The sequence below is a fragment of the Coturnix japonica genome, chromosome 1 (assembly GCF_001577835.2).
Source record: "Coturnix japonica isolate 7356 chromosome 1, Coturnix japonica 2.1, whole genome shotgun sequence".
NCBI classification, from domain to species: domain Eukaryota; kingdom Metazoa; phylum Chordata; class Aves; order Galliformes; family Phasianidae; genus Coturnix; species Coturnix japonica.
The window spans coordinates 107,273,468-107,293,466 of NC_029516.1; the positions used below are offsets into that span (position 1 = coordinate 107,273,468).

Genomic DNA, 19,999 nt, shown 5'->3' on the forward strand with positions numbered 1-19,999 from the left:
TGCATTCATGAGTGGAAAGTGCTGTTTGGAATGCAGCTTTCATAGAAAGCACGACCGAAAAAAAAACCCTCTGAAGATCAAATGGATGCTGTACAGTAGGAGAATCCCCTGCATCTGTTATTACCTCAAGGAGCATCAGGAACAATCAGAACATCAAGCCACTCCAGTGAAGGCGTGCAAGAGAAACAGGAAGCTGTTTTCTCACTTTGCATACACACCTGCTTAAATCTCTAGTACTTCTGAACTGAAAATGTGCTCTATAAGTGCCCTCCATCAATGCTCTGTGCATTTCACCTGTTCATCAAATGCACACCTGTGACTTACTTTCAGCATTGTGTGTTTCTTGTTTTGTCATGGAAGCTTTTTATTACTTAAAAAGAACACCAGACAGGCTAATGCCTTACCCTAACACAGCCCTCAGAAACCTTTAGCCACCGCCCTGCACACTCTCTGCTTGGCAATGCAGGGTAAGTAAGTAAGTAAGTAACAGGGCATTTTCAAGTGCTGTTTAAGTGCTCTAGTGATCACATTTAACATAAGGGATGTACCAATAGCCAATCTCCTGCTTTTAATATCTCCCGTTTTGCTTGTTCAGTTTGCTCCTTAAAATTCCTAATTGATCTTCTATTTTCTCCTGAAGGCAGGCAGACACAGACTTCTTCCTAAGTACTTACAGCAATGCAGGAGAAAGATATGCTTGTGACAGACAGAAAGGACAGCAGCAGCTCAAGATGTGACAGAGAAACAGTGCAGAAGTACAGCCAAACTCTTGTCAGGCACTTACCTGGTGAAATTGCCTGGTGTGTGCTGAGAAAGGAGGCTGGGGCATGGCTATGACAGTGGTTATATGGGATCTGTGTTTTCCTCAGAAGCTGAAAATGGGCTGAGTACAGAGTAACTAAAACTCACTTCCCTTTTACTTTTCATAGGATCACTTGGCACATTTCAGCACTTAAACACAACTGATAAAGCATAACAAAGGGAATGTTATGAATGATTTTATGAATAAAGTTTCTCTGGTCTGAATACTACACAGGTCAACAGTCCCATCGTATTTCCTACATGCCAATAAATTGCTGATTCTGCTTTCTCCACTCCCAGTGAGAAGCAACTTTTCTCATCCCCATCTTAGAGAAACAAAGGTAAGGGGTGAAGTGGCAAAACCTGCTTCCTGGAGCTTTCAGCCCTTGGTCTGTACTTCTACCAGTGCTTGTGGTTTGTCCTGTCTATGATGTAGAAAATCTGTGATAGTTTAGAACGTAGCCAACCTGATACCAGTTCACACACACACTCTGAAAAGCTGAGGGGAAAAAAAAAAAAATAGAAGAGATTTTTTTTAATGTCCTTTACTGAAGGTCTCTTACTTTATAGCCAACTACACTGTCAATATGACTCAATATGCAATCTAGATGCAGGTGGACAAACGTGACAGAGCAGCATGAAGAAAATTCTGAGTCAGACTGTGCTGTCCCAGAGCTGCACATCTGTAATTCATATTTAGATAATTCTCTTTACTCACAGCTTTAGAGACACAAAGCCGAGGCAAAGGCTACAAAGGGCATCAAAGTCAGAATGCAAAGCATTAACAGGTGAGAGATAGACTGACCGGTGCTGCCTCTACAGCTTGGCTGCTGTGCCAGGGACTACCAACAAGCCTGTGATTTCTGCTCTTGTAGGTGAGCTAGGGAGCTGTCTTCCATCTCAGTAATAAATGTCTCTGCATTCACAAGTCGCAGACTATTTTACTTTATCAGATATGTGTGTGGAACACCTAACCTACTCTTGAGTCACAGAAAATAGCACTGGTGGACTGAGACATCACAGGAACACCTCATCCATCCTTCTGCCCCAAAGTGGGATTAGCTATGCTCGGGTCACAGCTTTCCAATTCATTCCGCTGCCTTTAATATCCTCCAGTAATGGAAAGTCTGCACAGTCCTCAAGTGACCCAAGTACCCTGCAAAAGATATGGCCATCAGAAAGTTTTGCTGGCGTATGACTTACATGTCCTTTATTCACTTATGCCTGTGTGTAAATATTTATTTACATGTGTACTCAGGTACATGTATACAAGTAAACATGCACTTCCACACATGCCATCTATATGTGGTGTATATACACAGCTGCATACACATATATGCATGTACATAGGTGTGTATATGTATACATTTACTCCTGAATTAGAAATGAAATGCTACCCTATTTCAGTATCTCCATGTGTGTTTTCTTTTGCTTTTACTTGCAACCTACTTGTTTTGCCCAGTTTTACATGACGATGCATCAACAGAAAAGAAACATTCACACTTATTCTCAGAGTTACGCTCTGCCAAAATTCCAGTGTTTCCAGACATATTTACTCCTAGTTAACATTTTGTTTTCTACTAAAACTTGCTTCTTTAAAAACCAAAGAAGCCTTTAATTTGATACACCTAATGGTGAATTCCTATTGTCCTAGAATAATTTATCCCTAAATTATATTTATTTTTCCTGTTGGTCTCCCTTGAATGCTGAATAATGTTGTTGCATTTCTGGTATTGTCAGGGTTATTCTAATGTGAACTGCCTGTTGTGCACACAGGATGGTACCCAAACATATATGCTGCTTTATTGGTCAAAAGACTATCACACTAAAGAATATATTGTTTAAGACTGTTCTCTCCTTCCTTGGACAAATTCATGTTCCTGACAAAGTAAGTGCATTTCCTATTTTTAGGAAGCTGCATCATCCAGTTATCTGCTAAAACTACATTCAATTAACATCAACCAGACTGGGACAGCGGGCAGATTTATTGTGCTGTCTCGTCCGCTTGTTTCATTTCTTAAAATGTAGTATGAAAGCTGTGAATTGACTCGTCTGCTTATATTAGCTGTTACATTTCAGTACATCAGGTCCGTTTACACTGCATTTCAAAATAAGAACTTAATCCATCTTTCTGCAAGGAAGGACTTTTTTTTAGACTATTGTTGTTTGTGGTGAAGGAAAGACCCTTTCCTAACACCAGAGGCAGTGCTGACAGAGGTGTCAGCAGTCACTGTTTTGAAACGAACAGGTGAGAGGCCAGGATTAACAGTCTGGTCAATCACAAGCATCAGAAAGCCTGGCCAAAAATATAGCCAGAGAACGACGGTCCAAAGGCTTTGGCTTAAATGAGGCTGCATCTAACAGAACATGGGAGAATCTAACCAAAAGCAGAGCTTTCCTTTTGTGCAGCCTATGCCGACATCCAAGGGAACAGACTCTTCCTTCCCCTCTACCAAGTTTTCATGCAAGCAAATGAAAAGCACAGTCTCCCTGTGACATTACAGTTTTTCAGTCAGCTCATGCTAATGGCTCAACCAGGGATCTCCCATTTTTGCATCATCACTGCCAGCAGCCAGCTAATGGAGCATCTCAGAGACAGACCACAGAGCTGCAGTTCAGCCACACGGGGCGCTTCCCTCTTTTTATTACACTCTATAAAAGATAAGTCACACACGCTTTCTCTTAGCAGTCTTCATGAATCAGCAAAGAGCTGCTGAAGAGTGACCATTAGGGCCCTTGGGAAAGACACAGGTGTCAGCTGTCAAAGTACTACTTGGTGATTTACATTCTTTTTATATGTCTCTGTATCCACTAGGCCAGTGAGGAGCACATACGCATTTGCATTTTCAGGACAGGCTGCAAAAAGCAGATGTGTTCACGCAGCACCAGAAGGGAGGATTTCTTTCCTTTTAGCTCACGTAAAAAAGATCCCCCCTGCTTCCTGTGTCTCCTCCCAAGATCTGCATTAGCAAGTCCAATTAGTGCACATACAGCCTGCCATGGGTGGCAGAACATCAGGACACCCAAGAGTGCAATGCCAAAGTGCGTGCACAGCCATAGCAATTCTTCACCATTACCTTTTTTCTCCCTTCCATTCGATGAACGCTAGGGGCTCACAGACACGGGAGGAGGAATTTCAACAAGGCTGATTGCGCCAGTCGCCTGTCTCAGGAGGTATGGAAACAGCCATCTTGAATTCTGGAAATGAAATCTGTGAGTGCAGGGGCCACCCCTTGGCCCTGGTTGATTTATTAAATATAAACTATTATTTGCACTAAGACGAACTTACTATTTCCTGTGGTGTTTCTGTAACGCCCTTTTCATCATAAGCAGATTGCCATCCCTGTGTTGTATGCATCAGTGAAGGGAACAGTACTTTTGGGTAATCTTCCCTCTGCGACAGGATCCAGCCTGGAATTAGGGAGACCTTTGACTCTGCTCCCCTGTTAACTGCAAACAGACAAAAACCACCAACCACTTCTGAGGTTCCCTCACCAATCAGCGATGGGAGATTAGCTTTGTCATTAACCTTGTCTGTGCCCTCACCAATTTAATTGGTGCTGGCCAAGGTCCCAGGCCTAAGGCCAAGAAATAGCATGCAGAGCACAGCTGGGTGATAAGATGAAAATTGCTGCTTTCCCCAGCCACCTTGGGCTGGCCTCTTGGCATTCTGATCCCTTGGCTCAAAGCAGAACAGCTCAAAACGTCATCAGCCAGACTTTCTACAGGTACCAATGAACATAATATGGGGAACTGCAGTGAAAAAGGGTTTGCACCCCTTATGAACCTAGCCGAAGCCTCCTTGGAAATCTTTTCTTTCAGCTCCTTCTCAAAAACAAAGACTTTGTTACCCATCTCCTCACTGTGGGTAACCTCGCACTCTCCAAACTCCAGCTGGAACCTGCATCATCTCACATTGCTCAGTGCTCTGCTGCAAAAATCATTCCCCAGTCACAGCGCTAAATCCAATGCGCAAACTCCTAAAATACCTCTTCTGGTTCCTCCAGCCTAACAGAACAGAACAAAATCCCGCTTCTCTGCATACCTCCTGTGGCCATCCCAGCTGCTCCGCCACCTTTCCTTTCCCAGAGGCCCTCCATGCTCATCTGAAGTCACCCATCAGGAACCCCTCCTCCAGCACTTCTCAGCTTTTTCTTCCACAGGAGCCCTTTAGGAAGGGAGAAGGGGTTAGTAGTGCCAAGTCACAGGGAGCAGCAGAGCACTGGTCTCCTTGCACAGGTCTGAAAGAAGCGTTCAGCTCTCAAGAGCAGACATAAACCCTGAGCAGATGCTTTTCTCTATGAGTCACGCCTTTCTCCATCTCCCTTTGACACTGTCCCCAAAAGCGGCTGCCCTGAGGCATTCACTTTGAAAGGACATAATCACATTGTCCTCCCCATCCTTATCCAGCTTCCCAGCACCTGCACCTCATTGGATGGTCATCTCTTCCCATTCTGCTCTCCTTAATTTAGTTTGGGAACTCTCCAGAGCGATGAGACATCCTCACCTATTCTGTAAAGTGCCATTCAAAGCTGTAGGGGAGTGGCACACAGACTTGATGGAAATCCTGCCCTCACACTCCCTGTAGAAGACAGGTGGAGCCAGGGGGTGCTCAGCAGCTACAAGGCTGCTCCCTACAGCCCAGGCTGGCCTACAAACCCCAACCTCAGCATGCTGAGGGCTGTGCTGGGCTCACATTGGCTTTGCTGACGTAGCTGTAGAGGAATGGCTGCCCGCTGAAATAATTAATAGTCCCCTTCATTCTGAGTAATGATAAAAGTCAATTAATGGAGACCAAAAGTAATACGACACTGCCAGTAGCAATGACAAGTGCTCTCTGTGAGCTGTCAGTGACAAGAAGCACAAGGCGTGCACCCACTGGGCTGGGACACAGTGAACTGGGAGATCCAGGGGACATCGGTGACCATTGCCCAGCTCCACTCAGTCAGACAGTCCCCTCACTGGCCATGCTGGAAGCTACGAAACACAGGTCTTGCCTTCAAGCACAACCTTGTTGTGAAGGAAGAAGCAGGTATGGTGGCAAGGCAGCTCTCTGTATGACAGTAAGATCTCGGGTCAGACACTGTAGAGATGCACAGGGAGGGACGACGTCAGTCAGCCCACCAATAACCGCACCACGGAGCCGCTGCTGCTCACACAGCGTAACGGGTGTAACACCCTCAGAATGAAACTTCCCCTTCGCCCACCGGCACGCAGGAGGCCAGGCAGCAGCGGGGCCCGCACATCAGCACCTAAGAGATGACAGCTAAGAGCCCGGGGCAGCTGACAAGCGCCAGGAACCCGAACAGCCTTTTGCCCCTTGTCAGAAACACACGTTTTCACCCGCTCTGGTCCTTAAGCTCAACACGTGGTTTACGGGGAGACCGTGCCCCGCGCCGGGAGGCACCGCTGGAGCCCGGAGCCGCCCAGGGGATACCCGGAGGTCCCGGGTACGGTGAACCCGGGCAAGCGCGGCCCCACCGCAGACTCCCGGCCTCCCTAATGGGCATGTGCGGAAAGCGCCGCACATGCCCACTCTGCCGCCTGAGGCCGGGGGCTGCCGGGCACCGGGGCGCGCCGTCGGGCACCCCGAGGCGGCGGAGGGCGCTCCGTCGGCGCCCGGAGGCGGCTCTGCGGCCGGAGGACCGCCGCGAAGTGCCGTGGGCACCCACCGCGGGGAGCGGCCGCCTTCCGCAGCCCGTCGGGGCCGCCCGGTCTCGCCGAGGCGGGCGGGGATGTGTCGGCGCGGCGGGCGGGGCCGGGCGGCAGCCGGGCGGGGCGGGGCGGGGCGCGGCGTCCCGAGCGCGGCCCCGGCGGGAGGCGCCGCCCGGCGTGGCCCCTCGGCGGAGGGCGCCGGCGGCGGGGGCGCCGCGGAGGGTTATCCGCGCCCGCCCCGCCCGCCGCGGCCGGGGGATTAGTCAGCACTCTGCGGGCGGCCCCGCGCCCGCGCCAACTCCGCGGCGGGGGCAGGGAGCGGCGAGCGGCGCCGGCCGCTGCCCGCGGCCAGGGGCGGCCAGGGGCGGCGGCGGTGGGGCGGCCCCCGCCGTGCCGTCCCCTCCCCGCGGTCCGCGCGGCCGCCCGGCGGCCACAGGCAGGAGCGCCTCGGCTGCCCCGCGCGCGCAGGCGGGAGGGAGGCGGCGCGCCCCGCACGGCCGCACGCAGACGCGCGGCGGCGGCCCCCGGCCCCCCGCAGCCGCGGCCGGCGGGGAGGCGGCGCCCGGCGGGGCCGCCCCATGGTCTTGCGGGGGCCGTGGGGGAGCCGCGGGGGCCCCGGAGCGGCGCTCGCCCTCCTGCGCGCCATCCGCACTAGGATGTTGCGGCAGGTCTTGCACAGGGGGCTGGGGACGTCCTTCTCCCGGCTCGGCCACTTCGTCGCCAGCCACCCGGTGTTCTTCGCTTCGGCGCCCGTGCTCATCTCCATCCTGCTGGGCGCCAGCTTCAGCCGCTACCAGGTGGAGGAGAGCGTGGAGCACCTCCTGGCCCCCACCCACAGCCTGGCCAAGATCGAGCGGAACCTGGTGGACAGCCTCTTCCCGGTGAACCGCTCCAAGCACCGGCTCTACTCCGACCTGCAGACGCCGGGGCGCTACGGCCGGGTGATCATCACCTCCTTCCGCAAGGCCAACATGCTGGACCAGCACCACACCGATCTCATCCTCAAGGTAACCGCGGCCCCCGCCGCCTCCCGCAACAGTTGGGATGCGCGCAGGGGGCACCGCACCGCCGGCCCCGCGCTCCTTCCTTGCGCTCGCGTGTTTGATCCGAGTTGGGGCTGCTCGGGAAACTCCGCGAGCGGCTGGAGGCACGGCCGAGGGCAGCACCCAGCCGTCTCCCACTGCGAGCGCGGCCGGTAGCGCTGACAGCATCTGTCTGCCCGCGGCGCCGAGCGGGACGTTCCCCGCAGCGTGTGCCGGAGCGGGGAGGACGGGAGCGAGCGTGTGTCGGGAGGGTCGAGCTCACCGGGCAGGGCTCGGATGGTGCGCAGTGCCCAGAGGTGTGGCAGGCTCAGCCCCACGTCCGCTCTATTGCCGTACAGTGTACGGGAAGCCCGGGGGCTCGGCACCGCATCCCTCCCCGATGTCGGGCTGTCAGACCGTGCGGAATCAGCGTAAATTCTGTTCGGCGGCTCTGGGGAGTGCCCCTTCCCGAGCGCAGATAGAGCGTGTGGGGACTCTGGGGTGATGCACCCCTCGCTAAGCACTGCAATAACTGTCACGGTGGGCTCACGGCTGTTTGCTTCCAACTGGAGCCGTGCACAGAGCTGTAGTGCAGTGCCCCTCCGTGTGCTCTGTTTCCCTTTTTCACTGTATTGCCCAGCAGTGATCCGAGCGCGAGCACTGAGATGTATGTCACCACCGAGCAAGAAAACTCCAGAGGCGGTTTTCATTCCTTCATTTCCTTGTGCCGTGGATTGCATCCGCATCCAGCACGCACGGTTACTCAGTCATAGGGTAATGATGGCAATGGATTTTTTTGCTCTGCACTGCTTTCTCTGGAGATGTGTGCTTCTATCGATAGCACAGTGACACACAAATAAATGCTACGCTGAAGCTCTCCGCGAGCAAACTTCTGTGTCGGATTTATCATATCAGCCAAAGAGCCATAACTTAGAAAGTTGTCAGCATTTAACGCTGCCTCATTTTTTAACAGACAGAATTTGCCAACGGAATGATTATTTCTTATTTGGTGAGATAATGAACACCGTTGCCGTTTGCCTGTTTACTCATACTGTTAATCTGACGTTGTCAGGCATCTTTGATGCATTAATTCCAACTCCATACTTATCTAATTAATCCCAGCGTGTCTCCTGCAGAACAGATCCCATCTCTTGTCTCAGCTGTGTTTCTGTCTGTGCAGCCCGAGGTGCCCAGCAGGTCAGCACAGCCACCCGGGAAGGAGAGCTCCTGGCTCCCTGTGTCACCGTTCTGGCTGCGACGCAGGGCCGTATCATTCTGTGTCAGCAGGGCTCACCTAGAGGAGGAGGCAGGGAGAGGGGCCATCAAGGTTCTCCTACACGCGTATCCATGCGTGGAGGGCAGAAGGGAGCAAAACCATCTAAAAAATTCCAGGGCAATGCCAGGCACATCCAGGGGCTGCTCGTCAGTGTCATCCCACCTGTGAGTGCTATTACACTGCTCACCTCCCCTTTCCTGGGGGAGCGTGGCCTCCCCAAGGAAGAGCTTTTCTGGGCTCCCTGACCTGCTGTCCCCTACCTCACCAGACAGGGAGTGCCCAGCACTGCTACTGCTGCCCCGCTCTCACGGAGGGGAAAGAGGAGATGTTCTGTCTGTGGCAGAGGAAGAAGTGAGCTTCTATTATCATCCCCTTAATAAAGGGATATGAAGTTTTGGGCTCTGAACAGCTGAAACTTAGTGGCACTGTCAAAAGTTAGTCACTGTAATACCCTAATTCATTCATTCATTATTGTGATAAGTTCTTTGGTGGCTTCTCTGAAGTGCTGTCGTTAGCGCAGTGCAGTTCTGAAGGGCACGCTGTCAGCCCAAGATGCTTCAGGTGCCACAGCTGCACAGCATCCTGCTGGCTGGCTGAAGGAAGGGACCAGCCCCATGCCCAGACCCCAGGCAGGAGCTGCTTGGTGCGAGACTATGCTGCTCATTAGCAAGGAAACATGTGGCTTCCTTTTTATAGTAGTTTTGATTAAATTGAGTAAATCTCCATCCGTAATTCCCATAACTCTCCCCATAAATCCCTGAACTGTTTTTGTGCCTGCCATCCGTCATGTTTCCAGGTGGTCTGGTCATCTGTAGAAGAGAGCAAGGAGAGAAACCTAAACCTGTTCTGATTCTCTGGCCTTGAACAAATGATCCAACTAAAGCCTCTGGAGAGTCTTGGTGGGCAAGAGATGATCGTGAAGCTGAGAGATACTGGAGGGAAACGATGAAATTGTGCTCTACAGCTGGGCACAAGGCACTAGCTGTCAGTGTGCAGGGCCTCTTTCTTCTTCAAGATTTCACTCTGTCAAATGAAAGAAAGATTGAAGCACTGACACCCAACTGAAGCAGATCTACTCTTACCCCTGTTTTTCCAAGAAACGTTGGCAGAAACAAAAATAATGTGGATATTTGATGTGCACCATCCTGCAGAAGTTCAAGAGATCGTATAATTTCTGTACAACTCATCTAAGCCTAGAATCTAGCCTCAAAAGAGTGTAAGAGCAGCCCCGTACCAGGTCATTGCTGTATTTCTACCTGCATCTAGAAACTTGGCATGTTCAGGGCACGCAGGCTCGCAGGAAATGCAGACCTGACCAGGTGTTTTGAACCCTTGAAAGTACATCCTGACTAAGCCAGGATTTGAGACACCCATCATTTTGAGCCTCCTTATTCCTCCATAGTTACAGTGAGTTAACTGCATTATTCTACAATCTAATTTATTTTTCTTATGAAAGCTTCCCTTTTTTTTCTTTTCAGAAGAATATCCTGTCTTCCACTTATTATTGTTCATTACATTAACACAGAACTATTATTATTTTTTTTTGCCAATAACTGTACTTAAGATGCACAGATGAAAAGGGAATGAAATGTGACATTCCGTACTGAAAAGGATTGTATTTACAGTTTGCCTGTATGAAAATCTGTAGATGATGGTTTATTTCTTAAAGAAACCTATCCTGACTGCAGAGTTTCAGACTCTGGTTATGCATTGCCTCTTTCCTATGAACTGGCTGTCAGTGGATGTAGTTAACTGGTTAAATACTTATTGGCACACAGAGGCAAATACTGAAATTCGATGTATAAGGACACATTTATTTAAGTGCTGCATAACTTGTGATTGTTGCAAAACAAGACAGTTGAACTCTAAATTTTCGCAGACCTCATGCTTGTTTGGGTTTCTTTTCTTCCCTCTACCCCTTAAATTACTGTGTCTGTGCCCATATGTACCTGCACACTCTGTCCACAGCCAGCCCGGATTTCCTCATTTATTTTCTACATGCGAGGAAACTCGTGGAGGAAACAGCTATGTTTATGTTCCCATGTTTGTGTTATCTCTAATTACTTTGCTGTACCAACATGGCATGCTGGAGCTATTGTTTCGGTGCTGGCTGTAGCAGAACTGAGGGCTGGGTCTGGTGCAGCTCTGACTAGCGTAAGAACCCGACCCTGCATTTCAAAACTTCTCTACTTCTGAATGCCTGGATGCAGACAGCCAGCTGCAGATTTAGCAGTGGATAAGTAGTCTCCACCTTCTCTGCATAGCTCCTGCGCTGACGGCGCTTCTAAAGGAATTGTCAGCAGAACAAATAATGAATTCTGCTACAAAAATTAAAGGATGAAGTCATGTCTTCAGAGCAAGGCTGTAAGATGAGGGGAAGAGTCCTAATACAAGAAAAACAAGGGTGTGAAAGCAGCAGAAGTGCAAGCCTGTTGTCATAGCAGCACAATGCTGCAGGGCTAAAACGTATCTTATGCGAAAACAGATGAGAATTAAGATACACAGGTGAGATCTGGGCGCAGCCAGGGAAGAAGGACAGCCAGCGGCATGCTGCAGAGGGGCAGCCCCCAGACATGTGGTCAATGCACCACATCCTGCCTCCTGTGGCGCAGTGCTTGAGAGAACAGAACCTCTCAAGGGGAGGTCACGCTCCAGAGCAGGACCTGGAGGTCAGGGACTGCCACACAGTGTGGCCACCGAGCCCTGGCTACTGGAGTCCAGGTGATACAGCAGGAGTGCAGTTGACTAGCATGGCCACACAGAGGCTTCCTGACTAAGTGATGTGAAAAATGGCCTTGACATTGGAGTGTACAGGAGAACCCCTTCACTCCTGCTCAGGGAGAGGATGAGGAGCAGATACATTGATTAACACGACAGACTGTAAACTTGCAGTTCTAGAGGTTTTGCAGTGAAGTAAGAGCCATGTGCCATACCTCAACTGGAGGAGCCCTTAGTGAGGGTGGCCACTGCATCATGTGCCCCGCAAGAGATGCTGTAAGGACAGAGAGACCTGATGTTTGTGAAGGACGCTGGACAAGCTGATGTGTGATCAGCAGCAAAAGTGAAGTCTTCCTCTCCATGCCAATCATGAGAAGTGGGTTTCAGAGCCCTTGGCCGGGCTCTTCCTAAGGGACTTGTGCTGCCAATGTGTCACATCCTCCAGTTGCAGTCTGAGGAATACAGCCCAAACCAGACTGTATTCCTCTTGGTGAAACAAATCCAGGTGGACTTGCTCTGCTGCTGGTCAGAATTAAGATCACATTCGTTAGGAAAGTTTCTCCGCATCAGAGTAGAAATACCTTAGCTCACAATTATCTGTGGCTACCACGAGGACAGTGAGAAATGTGTACATGGCCATGTATCTGCCAACATACATGTTTGAGCAGCAGTAGTTACCCCTCAGTTGATGCCTTGCGCTTTGAACAATTGTAGATTTTATTTACATGAAGATTGTTGAGGGAAGATACAGTCCACAGTATTTTGGGCAGCTGGAAAATTAGTTGTAAAAATGCTTTGCTTCCATAATTATTATCTTAGCATCTTTACAGGAAAATCTGATTGTAGGTCTGCTGGAAAATGCGTCCAGCTACAGTTTGTAATGTGTTCTTCAAGCCGTTGGGATCAGACAGCCTATTCCCTTGGCAGATCACGCAGCCCCCATTCTTGGTTGGGAGGTTGCTGCCACCAGCAGCCTATGGATTCCTGAATTAACTGCAGAAGGCTATGAATTTATTGACAGGTATCACTAGACTCAGTTGTCCAGGATGGGCCCAAGGCCTAGCCTTTCTTAGAAGCTCCTTGCCTTCCCTGTCCACATCTCCTTCTGGTTAAAATACCTTTCTAGTAGTTTAATTCTGCCCTTGTCTACAGAGCCGGCAGTGTTTTCTTTTGTGAATTAAGCTGAGAGTTCTGTCAGTCTTTTCTCTCATGTAAACCTTCCACTTTTTCACTGAGGCAGTCTCTCAAAGTGAATAAAAAAGCACTCTGCAAAGATAGGACATGACAAAGATTACTGAGATCATAGAGAAAGCGATGAAATTTATGGCAGTCCAAGAAAAGTCTTCACTCTTCATTTTCCTTGGCACAGGTAACCCATAAAAATTACCTAAAGAGTGAGCTGGCTTTGCGTGAGGGTGAAGCCTGCATTGAAAACCACTGTTTCAAACTAGAAAGCAGTTCTGAGCTCAAATCAGAGCTGGGATTTTAAGCAGTAATACATAATGAGTTCACTCATTACTTTATTTCTGAGCTGTCTAAGGCCTTCCTCCACACTGTGTGATCAAACATTTCTTTTTGCACTGAAAACTGAGGTTCCTGAAAAAAAAAACACTTCGGGTGCCAGTGGTGCTCTAAGAAACCACAGATTTGGTAAAAACAACACTAAAAAAATAATGAGTTGGCAACACTGAAAAAAGTGAAGCTCATATTTAGTTTAAACCATCAGACAAAGAATGAAAGAATCAAATATTAGCAAAGACAGTATAATATGGCATGGCAAAGATCCTACTCCCATGTGTAAAACATGACTCTACGTGCCAGCTCATTTGCAGCAGGGGAAGACATACGTATATCTCACTAGTTTTATCTAGTTGGCCGTTCATCGACAATATGTCAAGTAACAAAGCGTGTTCAGGTCCTTATGATGAGTAATGTCACCTATAAAACACTGCACAGCACTGCTCTGCAGAAAAGCCAGACACGTTCTCACAGGCTGTATGACAGGCACAGGCTAGCTGTGTGCACCCTTCAAACTGCAGCTGGTGGCTCACCCAGCTCCCAGGGTCAGGCTGTCCTTCCATACGTGAGAAATGGGATGAGAAATAGAGTAGAATAGCACTGGCACAGCTGCCCAGAGAAGCTGTGGTGCCCCATCCCTAAAGGTGCTCCAGGCCAGGTTGGATGGGCCCTGGGCAGCCTGAGCTGGTGGGGGGGCAGCCCTGCCCATGGCAAGGGTTGGAGCTGGGTGGCTTTAGAGTCCCTTCCAACCTAAGTCATTCTGTGAGTCTATGAAATGAGAGCTTGATGATACTGACACATTTATGGGCCTCACCTGCAACCTCCATGCAGCCTGCATGGAGGTCTGTGTTGGACCCACTGATGGTCCCTGACTCCCTGTACTGCGCAGATGAAGAGCTGGGCCCTCGTGGGCTTTCACTGGGCTAGCAAATGGTGAAACATGGCCTTAGAGGGTTTCCAGGATCAGAGCATTTTGCAGGTAAATCGGCAGTTTCTGAGCCCTCCCTACTGTGACAGGATCTGTGTGCCTTGTAGGAAGGTTCCTATAAGTCTGAGCGAGCCACCAAACCCTGGCAGCAGACACTTGCTTCTTCATTACAAAAAGGACTTCTGTGCAACATGGTGGAGCTAGAGGTCTTCCTCTAGCCACCTTCATGTGGCTCCTTGGATCTTCTGCATGGACTGAGGAGAAAAAGCAGCATCCTGGCACCCCACCAGGCCCTCAAGCCTCACCTGCTGCTGCTTGAAGGGGGGGATTTGTCTCTCTGTTGAAGCCACCTTTACTCTGTTTGAAGTGAACATATCAGCCGGCATGGGGCTTAAAGGCCAGGACCAAGGTGTTACCAAGTACAAATGGCTGGAGGAAGACAAAAGACTGTTCCATAAATCTCTGCCACATTGTGGAACACACAGAAACACCATTTTCAGAAGGGAGCGGGGAATGGCAAGGAATGGGCTCTGTCAAAACATGGAGAGGGAAGGGTGTAAGTTGCTGTTCCACTGAGAGATTCAGACTGGATATAAGGATAAAGTTTTTCACGATAAGGGTAGTGAAGCACTGGCACAGGTTGGCCAGAGAGATGGTGTATGTCCTGACCCTGGAGACACTCAAGGTGAGGCTGAACTGGGGCTCTGAGCTCCCTGAACTGGCTGTAGGTGTCCCAGTTCATTGCCGGGAACTTGGACTAGATGACCTTTAAATCTCCCTTCCAATTCAAACCATTCTATGATTATATGAGTCTGTGTTTGTATGACTGAGCACTTTCAGCCAAAAGCAGCGTATGCTGCCGTGGCCAGCAAACTCCAGCACTGCTGCACAGCCCTCGTGCTGCAGCACTCCAGCAGCATTCCCAGGAGGAGAGCTGCCTCCCAGGTCACTTGCACTGCTTGCTAACCAAATGGGCTGAGAGCGATGAGCAAGCAGTTCGTGTCTCCCTTCAAGAAGAGCTATTCAGGCAGCCTTTGATATTCTTTTAGCTCTCCATCTCTACTAATAGGATCAGCAAGGATAAGAAAACAGTTGGGTAAATGAGAATCTGGTAGATTTATTTAGGATATAGTTCCCTGCTGTTCAGAACTGAGCATGATGACGTTGTCCGCATTAGGGCAATCCATATCTACTTCTGCTGGCAGACCCAGGCTCCTGGCTGCCCTGTTGCTGTGTCCGGATGGGAGCAGCGTGGGGCCCTGAGCCCAAATCCATCATGCCCAAGTAGCAACAAGTATTCAGCCTTCCGCTGAAGATGTTACGGCTGCTGTGACAGCTGAGGTTATTTTATGACCTAGATATTAAAAGAAAGTGGTTCAGATACATACAGAAGCAAATGCAGCAAGGAGGAAGGGTAGATAAATAGCAGCGCACGCAGTTTGATAAAACTTGTGTGACAGTTTCCCTTCCTCTGTTTTGTGTCACTTGATGGATCCTTTCTGAAGTAGTTGTACTGTTAATCCAATACGAGCAGTAAATTCCTTTTGTTGCTCCTAGTTGTCCTCAGCTGCACTTCTCTATATGACATCTGGCTTTACAACCGTTGTCAGTGAAATACATACAGCAACTGCCATTGTAAACAAATTAAAATCAGACGTCTGTCTTTGATTCAGTAAGCCAGGGCATTTTCCCCAACCATACCTTCAAATTCAGTGCCTTAAAACAGCTCTTGAAGAATTCTGCAAAAGCAAGCTGTAACGGTGGGGAAGAATTTTCAATGCAGGCTCACTTCTCTGGCACTTTCATGCAAATCTCTTAATTTATTATGGTTTTAGAAGAGAAGGTTGTACGAGAACCCCTAATCTGTCACACAGGGATCTACTTGTTCTCCCACCAAGATGGAAAATTCCTTTCTCACTGTGGTAGGGTCCTGTGTACTCCCAATGCCATGAAAAGGTTCATTAGTTCAGTTCATTTCTCAACTCTGTCTTTCTAATGTCAGTACTGAACTGTTCTTCTGGAGAAAATAAAAACTGCTCAAGTGTGGAAAAAAACACACCTCCAGGCTGCTGGAGAAATGCTGAGATTATAAGAACTTTGTATTTTTTACATATATGACATCATATCAACCTGAGAAATGGAGGTGGCTTGATTAAAATTATACTCCATCACAGACAATGTGATGTAACTGTAAAATAATCAGATTGATAGTATCATCCAGATGGCATTGGTTTTATTTTTCTGCAAATAGATCCGAAATAGCACAGGGATGTCTCTACAACCATTTAAGTTCTACAGGATTTTAGCCCTGAGTATTAGACATGTCATCTGTTGTCACCAGATGAGTATATGAGCTGTGCTGCTGTGCTGTGCACTATCTTCTGCTTTATAATCAGCGTTTCTCTTCAGAAGGAACTAGTTCCGTTAGATGTCACTTAATCCCAGCCTGGATTAGGTGGGTGCAGCAGCCTACTGTCCTCTTTGGGAAACTGTATGCAGGTACTGAAAACAAAGAATTGTGTCCCCGTAGCCCATCCTTTTAGTCTTACTCAAAATCAGAGGGCAGAAAGTGGCCTTTCCCACTCTAGAGACAAGATGGAGGTGGGCTTCAGGCCCACTGCCAGCCTCAGGCGGTGCCGGCACTTAGCAGCAGAAACAGTGCCATGTGGGGGTCCCAGCACTGAGATTCAGGTGTCCCCATGCCCACTGCAGGAGAGCAGAGGACACTCAGCCACTGGGGCTCAGGGCTGGGGGAGGGGGGTGAGGGAGGTGGTCCTGGCCTTATTAGCACCCTTGTGGGAGGTCTTGGTGTCCTTTGCAGTGCGTGCATCTCACCAGGAGTTGCACGGTGACAGCAATGATTCAGGACTCTGAATTTCATAAGGAGAACACCCCCAAATCAGCTTGCACTCTGCTAAGACTAAGACATTAGCAAGCTCAGCACTCTACTTCTGAAAAATACTGCAACTTGTTAGCACTCTTCCCTTCATGTCTTTTAGATGTCTTGTTTCTTCTGCATTGATTAAAATGGATTCAGAAGGGGTTGTGTGGTTTTTCTGTACTTTTCAGAAGAGAGTAATCTTTCTGCCCTTTTGATGCCCCAAAATAACTGAATGTGCTTTGGATCAGAGCTCACGGAAAAAAATCAGCAGGATGCAAAGCAACTTGAAAAGGTGGGCTGCACTAAAAGCTGCCTGAAAGCAAACTATAAGCAGGGATAGCCCACGAGTTCTAAAATGAAGGCTTCCTCTGATAAACAGGGAGGAGAACACTAGTGACTGTTCTATGACTTCTTGCACTCGGGTAGGTGGAGGGATTGATGGGGTTGAGGGGGAGACAAAAAGCAGATGGTTTAACCAGTGCCAGCTCCAGGTTTGCTGATAGTCCCAGCCCTCCTCTGCGGGCTGCACCACAGCTTCCTACTGCAGCCAGGGGGTCACCAGTGTGACAGCATCCCCCTGTGCCAGCCAGGCCATCCCACCTGCCCGCGATACCAGCAAGGGACGCAGGAGAGTGACGCTGCTATTTTAATGCATGCTTCTTTTTTGCGCTGTGTGCCGTGAGTACTGCAGCCACCAGAACGCTCGCTGCCGTTATCTGGAATAGGAGAGGGACGGAGGCCGCGAGCCGCTGTTGCTCTGGCTGCTGCTGAGCGGGATGAACTGATGAATAACGTCTGTGATTTCTCTTTCCCTTGTAGTTGCACTCTGCTGTGACCAGGATCCAAGTGCAAAGACCTGGTTTCAATTACACGTTTGCCCATATATGTATCCTGAACAATGACAAGACATGCATAGTGGACGACATAGTGCATGTGCTGGAGGAATTAAAGGCTGCTCGTTCTTCTAATCGAACTAATTTTGCAATCACTTATCCGATTACTCACTTAAAGGATGGCAGGGAAGTGTATAACGGGCATCAGCTTGGTGGGGTTACTGTGCACAGCAAAGACCGGGTGAAGTCTGCAGAAGCCATTCAGCTCACCTACTACTTGCAGGCAATCAACTCCTTGAATGACATGGTGGCAGAAAAGTGGGAATCCATTTTTTGTGACACTGTTGAACTTTTCCAGAAATCCAACAGGAAAGTCAAAATGTATCCTTTCACTTCTTCTTCGCTGAAGGAGGATTTCCAGAAGACGAGCAGGGTGTCAGAACGCTACCTGATCACAAGCTTGGTCCTTGTGGTCACCTTGGCCATTCTCTGCTGCTCCATGCAGGATTGTGTCCGCAGCAAACCCTGGCTTGGCCTGCTGGGATTGCTGACCGTGACCCTTGCCACCCTGACTGCAGCCGGGATCATCAATCTCACTGGTGGGAAATACAATTCCACCTTCCTGGGGATCCCCTTCGTCATGTTAGGTAACTATCTCCTACTCTCTCTTTTGTGTGTTTGTGCCTCCCTGACGCCTTTCCCAGCCGGCGGAGAAGCAGCACTGCATGACTCCCAGTATCTGCTCCCTGTAACACTGCCCCGTGCCAAATCCGCACCGCCTCATTTCCTAAACAGCTTGTGCCGTGCCCGGACGTTGCGATTATTTCTGGGTTTCTGCTGTATGGCGCAGTGCCCACGTGGTGGTGAGGACCAAGTACGTGCTGCTGCCATGCGCGGTGCAAGGAGCCCTGCTGCTGCTGCTCTGCGTTTCAGTGGCCAGCGTTAGGAGACCTGCGCGTGGCTCTCTTGCTGGACTGGCAGTATTGGCTGCCCTGACAAATAAAGGGTGGATGGAGAGCTTGCTCCTTGGCAAAGCAGAGTGATGCAGGGCAGGAGCTCCCTGTGCATTGTGCTGCAGCCCCTCACTGTGCTGTGTGATCTTTTCTGGAGGATGGGAAGGAGGGCAAGAGGAGGACAGGCAGCTCCCAAGCTGCAATCTCATGCCCTCATGTCAGTGCTGGTAGTTCAGGACGCTTGCCATCCAACCAGACGGGCAGGGGGGTTTCCCAAGGGGCAGAAGGATCTTTGGGGAGCTCACAGCCTCTGTGTTTGTTTTTGGTTCATGAACAGCATGAAAAGCTCCACGCGCCGTAGGTGTTTAATGTGCCCTCGTTCCCAGCATTGTTCATTTGTGGAGAATAATACATGCATTGATTTGATCACAGCTTCCTCAGCTGAAAATCAGTGCTCAGGAATACTTCAGATTTCAAGAGTAAGAGTGCCTTCACTGACTTAGTTGCATCGTGTAGTGATACGTTGCATTTCAGCACAGCTGTTTTTATACCAGGCACCAGGTTCCTATGCCATGCCCGTGCGGTATTGTTGCACTATAATTAAAGACTATGCTTCAGTGCCTCACACTACCAGCTAATGTGTAGAATGTATTTGGTGACAAAGAGTTCAGCTGCACTGCATTGTCTGCAGTGTGTCACACTTGTTTTCAGGTGACACCTGTGTAAATTAAACTGCCTCATAAACAAGAGGAGAAGCAGCACAAGGAGTCAGAGTCGAAGGCTTTCTGACTGGGGTCTTTGTATTCTTTTGTGGGTTTTTATGTTTATGCACAATCTCTTCCTCAAAGTAAGTCGTTTGTGTGAGCTACAAAAGAGTAGCTGTAGCAGGAAAACAGTCTGAAGTGCAGCCTTAGAAAGGAAAGTGCCTGGAGAAGGTTACTTTGAAATATGAAATATTACCTCTTTTTGGGGAGCAAAGCTGCTGCTTTCTGGGGCAGCCTTTCAAATCATGAGTTTACTGATAGTGGCTACGATGAGATTTGGAATCCTTAAATACACAGATCATTATGAAAAATGGCACACTTCTACTGCTCCTACCAAACTGTTTCGTTGTTTTTCTTTTGGTTTTTCATGTTGCTTCTGGTTGTGCTTAGTGAGTTTCAGATGCACAGCTCAGCTCTCGCTGTGAGCAAGCCAGGGCAGAGCAGTGTGTTCATGGGAATCTCACACGCTTCCCTGGATGCACTGAGGTCTCCCAATGGGTGGAGCATCAACAGGTGAACAGAAGGCACTAACAGCATTTAGGAGTTTTTAATGAGAACTGGAAAGGCATGACTTTTCTTTCTGTTTTTTTCTTTCTTTCTGCTGCAGTAAAACAACACGATTCATCATGCATTTCAAAATATGTTTCATT

General features: G+C 49.2%; 1 protein-coding gene and 1 long non-coding RNA gene across 2 annotated transcripts in view; one reads left to right on the plus strand and one right to left on the minus strand.

Moving 5' to 3' along the window:
• Nucleotides 1-203: 203 nt before the first annotated feature.
• LOC107325011 lies at nt 204-6,321 on the minus strand. The gene is made up of 4 exons (XR_001559604.2): nt 4,847-6,321; nt 4,091-4,251; nt 3,879-3,999; nt 204-1,957 (listed from the first exon to the last, which is right to left on the minus strand). It is a non-coding gene; the product is annotated as an uncharacterized LOC107325011 (long non-coding RNA).
• Nucleotides 6,322-7,020: 699 nt separating this feature from the next.
• Nucleotides 7,021-19,999, plus strand: part of PTCHD1 (patched domain containing 1) — a 34,173-nt gene continuing 21,194 nt past the window's right edge. Inside the window, exons 1-2 of the mRNA XM_015885468.2 lie at nt 7,021-7,463; nt 17,619-18,279. Of these exons, the coding sequence (XP_015740954.1) occupies nt 7,035-7,463; nt 17,619-18,279 (1,090 nt within the window). The 5' untranslated portion in view covers nt 7,021-7,034. The remainder of the gene's footprint in view (nt 7,464-17,618; nt 18,280-19,999) is intronic.